Genomic DNA, 12,716 nt, shown 5'->3' with positions numbered 1-12,716 from the left:
ATATGAGAGACAAGAATCGCCCCTTAAAGGTGATATTTAATGGAGTGAAACAAATGACGGAAGTGCTTAGGAATGTCAGGAAACTGGAGTGATGATGATGGGAAACCTTGGTCATTAAGGCGATGTTTCTCAATTGTTAAAACTAAACCTTGATGATGCAACATGTCTAAATGGAAATGCAAATAAAGAGGAAATGTTTTTTCTTCAAGATGACAGGGACTGGGAAGCCTGTGAAATGATCCATATAAACCAACCAGCAAAATTATTAGAGGAAGTGGCAGTACAAGACAAAAGGGAGAGGGAACATGTTCCGGAAAATTGTTTATACTAACATAGATGAAGTGAGATCACAAAATACTCGAGCTAAAGATATAATTCAGCGTAAGGTCCCAGATTTTGTTGCCCTAACAGACAAAACTTAAGACAATATTTTAAACGAGGTCATATTCCCAAAGGGCTACTCAATTAGGAGAATGACAGAAACGACCGGAGGGAGCCGGTCGTCCGAGCGGACAGCACGCTGGACTTGTGATCCTGTGGTCCTGGGTTCGATCCCAGGCGCCAGCGAGAAACAATGGGCAGAGTTTCTTTCACCCTATGCCCCTGTTACCTAGCAGTAAAATAGGTACCTGGGTGTTAGTCAGCTGTCACGGGCTGCTTCCTGGGGGGTGGAGGCCTGGTCGAGGACCGGGCCGCGGGGACACTAAAGCCCCGAAATCATCTCAAGGCAACATTAACAAAGGCGGAGGAGCGGCTGTGCTGGTGAAAGAACACCTGAAGGTTAGAGTTAATAATCAACAACCCCCACGAGAAGTTGACATAATGGCACGTCTGGTTAAGAGTCAGGATGATAAACTTATAATCGTTAATGTCTACAGCCCACCACCAAGCAACACATGGACAACCGAGGAACTGGATGACAAACGAAAGGACCTCATAATGGTCATGAAAGGTGTCATGTTCATAGAAAACGGCACCATCCGTTTGTATGCGCTGCGTTTCAGACGCCAGCAGTAGATGAACAAGAGAGAGCGTACAGGACGCCCGCCAAGCCTGGAAGCTGCTAGTCATGTATCATTATAAGTATTAAAGTCAGTAACCAAGTAATGGCTTTAGATCAACCCTACAACCCCGGGGTGCATCATTTTTGGGTCATGTTGCGACCCTCAGATGTTCCTTACATGCCTTGGCCTCTGTGTCTGGGAACGCTCTTTGGGTTGCTCCGGTTTCCCTTCTTCTAGGACTTCCTCAGCAACACACAACACCACAAAAGGGTTTATAGAAAGAACAGATAAAATATAAATCAAGATTGTTGATACTGGGGGACTTCAACATGAGAGCAATAGACTGGGAGGCCTATGAAGCATGAACGGAGGACATTTGGACAGGCAGATTTGTAAAGCCTCATCCCGGGGACATTCATGTATGAACACGTCAAGCAGGCCACAAGTGTGAGGGAAGGGGACGTTCCCTCAATACTGGATCAAATATTCACCAGGAAAGAAGAAATAGTTGACATTCCGTACCTCCTCCCTTGGGAAACAGTGACCATGTCCTGTTGGAAATTAAATAAGCTATACGACATCATCTAAAAAAGAATGGCGGAAATTGAGACAGTTATTAAACTTGATTTCATGAGAGGAAACTATGCGGAACTTAGAAAATTCTATAATGAATTTATCTGGAAAGACTTGTTGCTAGACAAGGAAGTAAATAAGATGTATGCCAAATTCTGTGAAATATACAATGAAGGCACAACAAATGTATACAGAAACGAAGATACAGATCCAGAAGACAGGATTGGTTCAACAGAAATTGTGAAAGGGAAGGGAACTATTAGGGGTAAGGCGCCAAGCCATTACGACTATATAGCACTGGGTCAGGATAAGGATTTGGGATGGGACGGGAGGGAAGGAATGGTGCCCCAACCACTTAGACGGTCGGGGATTGAACACCGACCTGCATGAAGCGAGACCGTCGCTCTACCGTCCAGTCCAAATGGTTGAGGGCCAGAGCGGAAAAGACAAGAAAATGAGTTCAATATCGGAAGAGTTCCAACCCTCACACACACCAGCACTCCAAGCAAGCAAGCAAGAAACAAACACACATCAGTGAGGCGAGAAGGGAACTATTAGGAGAAAGCGCCAAGCCATATCGACTATATAGCACATGGAAGGGGTCAGGATAAGGATTTGGGATGGGACGGGAGGAAGGAATGGTGCCCAACCACTTGTGGTGGACGGTCGGGGATTGAACGCCGACCTAGTGAGGAGAGAAGCAGAACCGAACTTTGAGACGGGGTTCGTGGACAAATGTAAAACAGATCCAGGTATTTTCTGTAAATTTATTAGAATCAAGCTGCATGTAAAGGATAAAACCCAGAGATTGAGAATGGGGAACAGGTTCACAGAGAATGAAAAAGAAATGTGCGAAACACTAAATGAACAGTTCCAAAGTGTTTGTGCAAAAAAAAAAAGAGTTTTTTCAGAGACCCGGACACAATGCCAATTCCAGAGCACGCCATAGAAAACATAGAGGTATATCAAGACGAAGTGGGAAAATGACTCGAGGAGCTGGGAAGAAATAAAGCAGTTGGACCTGATGGAGTTTCACCTTAGGTGCTGCGAGAATGTGCAACTGACCTGAGCATTCCACTCTAATTGATATTCCAAACATGTTTGTGCACAGGAATCTTAGCAGATATATGGAGGAAGGCAAGCATAGTACCAATCTACACAATTGGTAGTCGACACGAACCTCCAAATTATAGACCCGTATCATTAACAAGCATGGTGGTCACAACACTAGAAACAATAGTTAAAGCCAAATGGGTTGAACAATTGAAGAGTAATGACATAATAACAGAACAGTGTGGTTTTCGAACAGAAAGATCATGCATAACAAATTAGTTTTGATGACAGAACCACAGAGATTCTACAGGAAAGAGATAGTTGGGTTAACAGTGTCTATCACTGGACCTAAAAAAGGCTTTTGACAGTCCCACACAAGTGGTTGTTTTGGAAACTGGAACGGTTAAAAAAAATGCTGGAAGAGTGACAGGAAGACTGCTGACATGGATGGAAAATGTTCTGACAGATGAGGGCGATGGAGGCGATGAGTCACAATAACGTGGCTGAAGTATGTTGATCAGACCACACACTAGAAGTTGAAGGGACGACGACGTTTCGGTCCGTCCTGGACCATTCTCAAGTCGAAAGTGTCGATTCACAATCGACTTGAGAATGGTCCAGGACGGACCGAAACATCGTCGTCCCTTCACCTTCTAGTGTGTGGTCTGGTCAACATGAGGGCGGTAATCAGAGACAATGTATGAGAGTGGAGGAGTGTTACTAGCGGAGTACCACAGGGTTCAGTTCTTGCACCAGTAGTGTTCATCATCTACATAATCCACCAGATGCATTACAGAAATATATGAACATGTTTGCTGATGATACTAAGCTACTGAGGAAGATAAGAGACCTGGACCATTGTCTTACCCTTCAACTGAGGAAGATAAGATGTTGTTGTTATAGATTCAGCTACTGGAAACAAGTTCCGAGTAGCTGAATCAGCGAGCTACTGATACAGCTACTCGGGCTATGGTGAGCCCGTAGTGGACTTACCTGCCACAGGAGCGGTGCTCAGACCTGGACCACTGTCTTACCCTTCAACTGAGGAAGATAAGACCTGGACCACTGTCTTACCCTTCAACTGAGGAAGATAAGACCTGGACCACTGTCTTACCCTTCAACTGAGGAAGATAAGACCTGGACCACTGTCTTACCCTTCAACTGAGGGAGATAAGACCTGGACCACTGTCTTACCCTTCAACTGAGGAAGATAAGAGACATAGCTCTCATCCTGTAACTACACTTAAGTAATTACACACAAGGTATGCTAGAATGGGAGAGTGGACAGAAGGTGTACTTGAAGAGAACGCGGGAGACCACCTCCAGTACTGACCTTTGGCGTGACAGAGAAGGTCGGGGTTGTGTTCCTCCGCGGGCGGGGAGGCGTCAGAGGGCAGCCCAGTAGAGGCGCCGCCCTTGCTGTGTGAGGAGAGCCTCCTGGAGCCTCCAGCGCCGCCTCCAGAGCCTCTAGGAGCCCTCCTGCAGAGTCTGAGCCACAAGAGGACGGCCGCCGCCACCACCAGAGGCACCGCCGCCACGCCCCCGCCCACCATCACCACCATCGGCACGCTCGACTCCCGCTCCCTGTCCCGTGTAGGCTCTGAGGGTAGGCCTACACTGTCACTATCCTGGCCTAGGGTGACCCAAGTGGGTCTACACTGTCACTATCCTGGCCTAGGGTGACCCAAGTGGGCCTACAGTCACTATCCTGGCCTAGGGTGACCCAAGTGGGTCTACACTGTCACTATCCTGGCCTAGGGTGACCCAAGTGGGTCTACACTGTCACTATCCTGGCCTAGGGTGACCCAAGTGGGCCTACACTGTCACTATCCTGGCCTAGGGTGACCCAAGTGGGTCTACACTGTCACTATCCTGGCCTAGGGTGACCCAAGTGGGTCTACACTGTCACTATCCTGGCCTAGGGTGACCCAAGTGGGTCTACACTGTCACTATCCTGGCCTAGGGTGACCCAAGTGGGCCTACAGTCACTATCCTGGCCTAGGGTGACCCAAGTGGGCCTACACTGTCACTATCCTGGCCTAGGGTGACCCAAGTGGGTCTACACTGTCACTATCCTGGCCTAGGGTGACCCAAGTGGGCCTACAGTCACTATCCTGGCCTAGGGTGACCCAAGTGGGCCTACACTGTCACTATCCTGGCCTAGGGTGACCCAAGTGGGCCTACACTGTCACTATCCTGGCCTAGGGTGACCCAAGTGGGCCTACAGTCACTATCCTGGCCTAGGGTGACCCAAGTGGGTCTACACTGTCACTATCCTGGCCTAGGGTGACCCAAGTGGGTCTACACTGTCACTATCCTGGCCTAGGGTGACCCAAGTGGGCCTACAGTCACTATCCTGGCCTAGGGTGACCCAAGTGGGCCTACACTGTCACTATCCTGGCCTAGGGTGACCCAAGTGGGCCTACAGTCACTATCCTGGCCTAGGGTGACCCAAGTGGGTCTACACTGTCACTATCCTGGCCTAGGGTGACCCAAGTGGGCCTACAGTCACTATCCTGGCCTAGGGTGACCCAAGTGGGCCTACAGTCACTATCCTGGCCTAGGGTGACCCAAGTGGGCCTACAGTCACTATCCTGGCCTAGGGTGAGTCATAATTCACACCGTAAGGCTGTCTCCAAAGCACACTAGGTAAGAATATTTGAAATATACTCTACATATAAGATATACTCTACATATAAGATATACTCTACATATAAGATTTACTCTACATGTAAGATATACTCTACATATAAGATATATTGCAATATGGTGTTCTAATCATATATATATAATATGATGCTTATATCGGGATTGAAATATTCAAATTTATATATATATATATATATATATATATATATATATATATATATATATATATATATATATATATATGTCGTACCTAGTAGCCAGAACTCACTTTTCAGCCTACTATTCAAGGCCCAATTTGCCTAATAAGCCAAGTTTTCCTGAATTAATATATTTACTATAATTTTTTTCTTATGAAATGATAAAGCAACCCTTTTCTGTATGTATGAGGTCAATTTTTTTTTATTGGAGTTAAAATTAACGTAGATATATGACCAAACCTAACCAACCCTACCTAACCCAACCTAACCCATATTTATAGGTAAGGTTAGGTTAGGTAGCCAAAAAAAGCTAGGTTAGGTTAGGTTAGGTAGGTTAGGTAGACGAAAAAACATTAATTCATGAAAACTTGGCTTATTAGGCAAATCGGGCCTTGAATAGTAGGCTGAGAAGTGCGTTCTGGCTACTAGGTACGACATATATATATATATATATATATATATATATATATATATATATATATATATATATATATATATATATATATATATATATATATGCGAAGAAGGTTGTATGGTCCCAAGCCAATATGCAACAGAAAATTCCTCACCCCAGAAGGATTCGAACCCAGACAGCCAGCGGCGCCATGCACAACATCTGTGCCTAAAAATGTCACGGAGTGCTGTTGGGAATTGAGTTAAGGGTCGTACGTCTTGTGGCTGAGTGGTCCATGCGCCTCCACGCTAAGGTCCATGGAGCCCCTGGCTGTCTGGGTTCGAATCCTCACACACACACACACACACACACACACACACACACACACACACACACACACACACACACACACACACACACACACACACACCTGTGTGTGTGTAGACAAGCTGAAGGAATGGTCGAACAAATGGTTGTTAGAGTTTAACCCCAGTAAATGTAATATAATGAAGATAGGTGTAGGGAGCAGGAGGCCAGATACAAGGTATCATCTGGGAGAGGAAATTCTTCAAGAGTCAGAGAAGGAAAAAGACTTGGGGGTTGATATCACGCCAGACCTGTCTCCTGCAGCACATATCAAGAGGATAACATCAGCGGCATATGCCAGGTTGGCCAACATACGAACGGCATTCAGAAACTTGTGTAAAGAATCATTCAGAACTTTGTATACCACATATGTCAGGCCAATCCTGGAGTATGCAGCCACAGCATGGAGTCCATATCTAGTCAAGGATAAGACTAAACTGGAAAAGGTTCAAAGGTTTGCCACCAGACTAGTACCCGAGCTGAGAGGTATGAACTACGAGGAGAGACTACGGGAATTAAACCTCACTTCGCTGGAAGACAGAAGAGTTAGGGGGAACATGATCACCACATTCAAGATTCTCAAGGGAATCGATAGGGTAGATAAAGACAGGCTATTTAACACAAGGGGCACACGCACTAGGGGACACAGGTGGAAACTGAGTGCCCAAAGAGATGTTAGAAAGTTATCTTGTAGCTTAAGAGTAATGAGGAAGTGGAAGTAAAAGAGCAGGTCGTGGAACCGCTCCATTCATAATTAAATAATTTAGATACGATAGTCAAATAGGCTGATAGGATACCTGATCAACCAGGCTGTGACTCGTACGTCAGGCTGCGAGCAGCCGCGTCCAACAGCCTGGTTGATCAGTCCGGCAACCAGGAGGCCTGGTCGACGACCGGGCCGCGGGGACGCTAAGCCCCGGAAGCACCTCAAGGTAACCTCAAGGTAGGCCAGGAGTCATTACAATAACAAAAAAAGGTGGAACCCAAGAGCAAAAGCTCGATCTTACAGGCACAATTAGGCAAGTACACCTAACTCTCCTCCCTTCACCCAACCACTTAAGGGTGGACGGTAGAGCGACGCGTCATGCAGGTCGGCGTTCAATCCCCGACCGTCCACAAGTGGTTGGGCACCATTCCTTTCCCTCCGTCCCATCCCAAATCCTTATCCTGACCCCTTCCCAGTGCTATATAGCCGTAATGGCTTGGCGCTTTACCCTTCACTGTCTACCCCCAGCTCTCCCTGTTGAAGGTTGACAAGGGCTTAGGGTACTGTGGGGGGTAGTAACAGTACACAGTCCGTGTACTGTTAGTTAGTACCGTGAAAGTTTAAGTTAGTACTGTGAACATTGGTTAAGTTAGTACTGTGTACGTTGGTTAAGTTAGTACCGTGTTCGTTGGTTAAGTTAGTACCGTGTTCGTTGGTTAAGTTAGTACTGTGTACGTTGGTTAAGTTAGTACTGTGTACGTTGGTTAAGTTAGTACCGTGTTCGATGGTTAAGTTAGTACCGTGTTCGATGGTTAAGTTAGTACCATGTACGTTGGTTAAGTTAGTACCGTGTACGTTGGTTAAGTTAGCACTGTGAACGTTGGTTAAGTTAGCACTGTGAACGTTGGTTAAGTTAATACTGTGTACGTTGGTTAATTAAGTACTGTGTACGTTGGTTAAGTTAGTACTGTGTACGTTGGTTAAGTTAGCACTGTGAACGTTGGTTAAGTTAGTACTGTGTACGTTGGTTAAGTTAGTACCGTGTACGTTGGTTAAGTTAGCACTGTGAACGTTGGTTAAGTTAGTACCGTGTACGTTGGTTAAGTTAGCACTGTGAACGTTGGTTAAGTTAGTACCGTGTACGTTGGTTAAGTTAGTACCGTGTACGTTGGTTAAGTTAGCACTGTGAACGTTGGTTAAGTTAGTACCGTGTACGTTGGTTAAGTTAGCACTGTGAACGTTGGTTAAGTTAGTACTGTGTACGTTGGTTAAGTTAGTACCGTGTACGTTGGTTAAGTTAGCACTGTGAACGTTGGTTAAGTTAGTACCGTGTACGTTGGTTAAGTTAGCACTGTGAACGTTGGTTAAGTTAGTACCGTGTACGTTGGTTAAGTTAGTACCGTGTACGTTGGTTAAGTTAGCACTGTGAACGTTGGTTAAGTTAGTACCGTGTACGTTGGTTAAGTTAGCACTGTGAACGTTGGTTAAGTTAGTACTGTGTACGTTGGTTAAGTTAATACTGTGTACGTTGGTTAATTAAGTACTGTGTACGTTGGTTAAGTTAGTACTGTGTACGTTGGTTAAGTTAGTACCGTGTACGTTGGTTAAGTTAGCACTGTGAACGTTGGTTAAGTTAGTACCGTGTACGTTGGTTAAGTTAGCACTGTGAACGTTGGTTAAGTTAGTACCGTGTACGTTGGTTAAGTTAGCACTGTGAACGTTGGTTAAGTTAGTACTGTGTACGTTGGTTAAGTTAGTACCGTGTACGTTGGTTAAGTTAGCACTGTGAACGTTGGTTAAGTTAGTACCATGTACGTTGGTTAAGTTAGCACTGTGAACGTTGGTTAAGTTAGTACTGTGTACGTTGGTTAAGTTAGTACCGTGTACGTTGGTTAAGTTAGCACTGTGAACGTTGGTTAAGTTAGTACCGTGTACGTTGGTTAAGTTAGCACTGTGTACGTTGGTTAAGTTAGTACCGTGTACGTTGGTTAAGTTAGCACTGTGAACGTTGGTTAAGTTAGTACTGTGTACGTTGGTTAAGTTAATACTGTGTACGTTGGTTAATTAAGTACTGTGTACGTTGGTTAAGTTAGTACTGTGTACGCTGGTTAAGTTAGTACCGTGTACGTTGGTTAAGTTAGTACCGTGTTCGTTGGTTAAGTTAGTACTGTGTACGTTGGTTAAGTTAGTACCGTGTTCGATGGTTAAGTTAGTACTGTGTACGTTGGTTAAGTTAGTACTGTGTACGTTGGTTAAGTTAGTACTGTGTACGTTGGTTAAGTTAGTACCGTGTTCGTTGGTTAAGTTAATACTGTGTACGTTGGTTAAGTTAGTACCATGTACGTTGGTTAAGTTAGTACCGTGTTCGTTGGTTAAGTTAGTACCGTGTACGTTGGTTAAGTTAGCACTGTGAACGTTGGTTAAGTTAGTACTGTGTACGTTGGTTAAGTTAGTACCGTGTACGTTGGTTAAGTTAGCACTGTGAACGTTGGTTAAGTTAGTACCGTGTACGTTGGTTAAGTTAGCACTGTGAACGTTGGTTAAGTTAGTACTGTGTACGTTGGTTAAGTTAATACTGTGTACGTTGGTTAATTAAGTACTGTGTACGTTGGTTAAGTTAGTACTGTGTACGCTGGTTAAGTTAGTACCATGTACGTTGGTTAAGTTAGTACCGTGTTCGTTGGTTAAGTTAGTATCATGTACGTTGGTTAAGTTAGTACCGTGTTCGTTGGTTAAGTTAGTACCGTGTTCGTTGGTTAAGTTAGTACTGTGTACGTTGGTTAAGTTAGTACCGTGTTCGATGGTTAAGTTAGTACTGTGTACGTTGGTTAAGTTAGTACTGTGTACGTTGGTTAAGTTATTACTGTGTACGTTGGTTAAGTTAGTACCGTGTTCGTTGGTTAAGTTAGTACCATGTACGTTGGTTAAGTTAGTACCGTGTTCGTTGGTTAAGTTAGTACCATGCACGTTGGTTAAGTTAGTACCGTGTTCGTTGGTTAAGTTAGTACTGTGTACGTTGGTTAAGTTAGTACCGTGTTCGTTGGTTAAGTTAGTACCATGTACGTTGGTTAAGTTAGTACCGTGTTCGTTGGTTAAGTTAGTACCATGTACGTTGGTTAAGTTAGTACCGTGTACGTTGGTTAAGTTAGTACCGTGTTCGTTGGTTAAGTTAGTACTGTGTACGTTGGTTAAGTTAGTACCGTGTACGTTAGTTAAGTTAGTACCGTGTAAGTTGGTTAAGTTAGTACTGTGTACGTTTAAGTTAGTACCGTGTAAGTTGGTTAAGTTAGTACTGTGTACGTTTAAGTTAGTACCGTGTATGCTTGTTTAGTACCATATAAGTTAGTTAAGTTAGTACCGTGTACGCTTATTAAGTTAGTACCGTGTAAGTTGGTTAAGAAAGTGGGTGATTGGTGGCCCCAGGAGCACCAGCACCGCCACAAGTGAAAACAGTGAACCTTAAGACGACCAGTGACAGCAGCTGTAGATTGCAGGCGAGGAGTCACAATAACGGGGCTGAAGTATGTTGACCAGACCACACACTAGAAGGTGAAGGGACGACGACGTTTCGGTCCGTCCTGGACCATTCTCAAGTCGATTGAGAATGGTCCAGGACGGACCGAAACGTCGTCGTCCCTTCGGTTTCTAGTGTGTGGTCTGGTCAACATCAGCTGCAGATTATCTGGCGGGAGGAACTTTACTCCCTCGAGGAGAATGAATGAGCCAATCAAAACGCTGGGAATGAGGAACGACTTTTGGTGGCGTTTTTAGTGCATAGGAAAGACGGCGGTTAGTCATTCCGGAAGCAGGCCAGGGGGGGGGGGCAGCTTCACGAAGCTGTTACCCAAGCACTTACGAACCTGGGGCTAGATTCACGAAGCTGTTTCCCAAGCACTTACGAACCTGGGGCCAGATTCACGAAGCAGTTACGCAAGTACTGACGAACCTGGGACCAGATTCACGAAGCAGTTACGCAAGCACTTACGAACCTGGGGCCAGATTCACGAAGCATTTACGCAAGCACTTACGAACCTGTCTATCTTTTCTCATATCTTTGGCGGCTTTGTTTACAATTATTAAACAGTTAATGAGCTCCGAAGCACCAGGAGGCTGTTTATAACAATAACAACAGTTGATTGGCAAGTTTTCATGCTTGTAAACTGTTTAATAAATGTAAACAAAGCCGTCAAAGATTGAGGAAAGATGGACACGTTCGTAAGTACTTGCGTAACTGCTTCGTGAATCTGGCCCCAGGTTCGTAAGTGCTTGCGTAACTGCTTCGTAAATCTGGTCCCAGGTTCGTAAGTGCTTGCGTAACTGCTTCGTGAATCTGGCCCCAGGTTCGTAAGTACTTGCGTAACTGCTTCGTGAATCTGGCCCCAGGTTCGTAAGTGCTTGCGTAACTGCTTCGTGAATCTAGCCCCAGGTTCGTCAGTACTTGCGTAACTGCTTCGTGAATCTGGCCCCAGGTTCGTAAGTGCTTGCGTAACTGCTTCGTGAATCTGGTCCCAGGTTCGTCAGTACTTGCGTAACTGCTTCGTGAATCTAGCCCCAGGTTCGTAAGTACTTGCGTAACTGCTTCGTGAATCTAGCCCCAGGTTCGTAAGTACTTGCGTAACTGCTTCGTAAATATGGCCCAAAAGCCTCCGTGTTGGGGCGCGGGAAGGCGTCCAACGACAGCTGCTCGTCCTCTCGTGTACAGGACGGCCTTGAAAGTACTCATTTTATTCCTCTGGGTTATTGACCACAGATGATACAATGTATATTAACTCGCGCGAATTGTCAAGAGCGCATAAGAACTCAACATGTTCGGCACCTCATCAGGAGTTGCCTGAAATGTTCGAATATTAGAACACTTCGATAGGGTGGAAGCTGGCTTGACTGTACGAGAAGTTGCAGGCAAGAGTCCGGAATAGAAATAGACCAAATAGAACTAACTTGAATAGATCAATTTGACAAAGAGGAATTCCTGAAACCAGCAACTTTTGCACAAGAGGATACAGATTCGTGCTAAGGAAACAAAGGTGCCGAAAAAAATATTATAAAGTTTTCTTTCACAAGCAGAGTGGTGGAGGGTTGGAACAAGCTAAGTGAGAAGGTGGTGGAGGCCAAGACCGTCAGTTGTTTCAAAGCTTTATGCGACAAAGAGTACTGGGAAGACGGGACACCACGAGCGTAGCTCTCATCCTGTAACTACACTTAGGTAATTACACTCACTCACACACACACACACACGACCCCCCTCCCACACACACACACACCCAAACACACACCCAAACACACACACCCACACGACCCCCCTCCCCCCCCCCCCCCCCCCACACACACACACACACACACACACACACACACACACCCGCACACCCCCCCACACACACACACACACGACCCTCCTGTTACAAACACACACACGACCCCCCCCCACACCCCCCACACACACACCCACACACACACCCCCACACACACACCCACACACACACCCCCACACCCCCACACACACACCCACACACACCCCCCACCCCCACACCCACCCACACACACACACACACACGACCCCCCTCCCACACACACACACACACACACACACACCCAAACACACACACACCCACACGACCCCCCTCCCACACACACACCCACACCCCCACCCCCCCACCCCCACCCCCACAAATCACCAGCACTAGTCTCCTCCTGAGTCTCAGGAACTCTGACGGTGTAGGCCTTCAGTTCGGTGTCGGTGGAGGCGCCCTTGTCGTTGACGGCGGCCACGATAATCT

General features: G+C 45.9%; 1 protein-coding gene across 3 annotated transcripts in view; it reads right to left on the bottom strand.

Moving 5' to 3' along the window:
- Positions 1-12,716, bottom strand: part of LOC123771331 (contactin-4-like) — a 249,467-nt gene that overhangs the window by 22,289 nt on the left and 214,462 nt on the right. For all 3 annotated transcript variants that reach the window (XM_069305179.1, XM_069305180.1, XM_069305181.1), the window contains exons 13-14: positions 12,615-12,716; positions 3,964-4,230 (exon numbers count right to left, since the gene is read on the bottom strand). The exon at positions 12,615-12,716 is cut by the window's right edge and continues 94 nt beyond it. In XM_069305179.1, coding sequence (XP_069161280.1) covers positions 3,964-4,230; positions 12,615-12,716 — 369 coding nt within the window. The remainder of the gene's footprint in view (positions 1-3,963; positions 4,231-12,614) is intronic.

This window comes from Procambarus clarkii, chromosome 54 (assembly GCF_040958095.1).
Source record: "Procambarus clarkii isolate CNS0578487 chromosome 54, FALCON_Pclarkii_2.0, whole genome shotgun sequence".
Taxonomy (NCBI): domain Eukaryota; kingdom Metazoa; phylum Arthropoda; class Malacostraca; order Decapoda; family Cambaridae; genus Procambarus; species Procambarus clarkii.
Note: the sequence above shows the minus strand (reverse complement) of the source record. Positions and strands in the feature narration are given on the sequence as shown.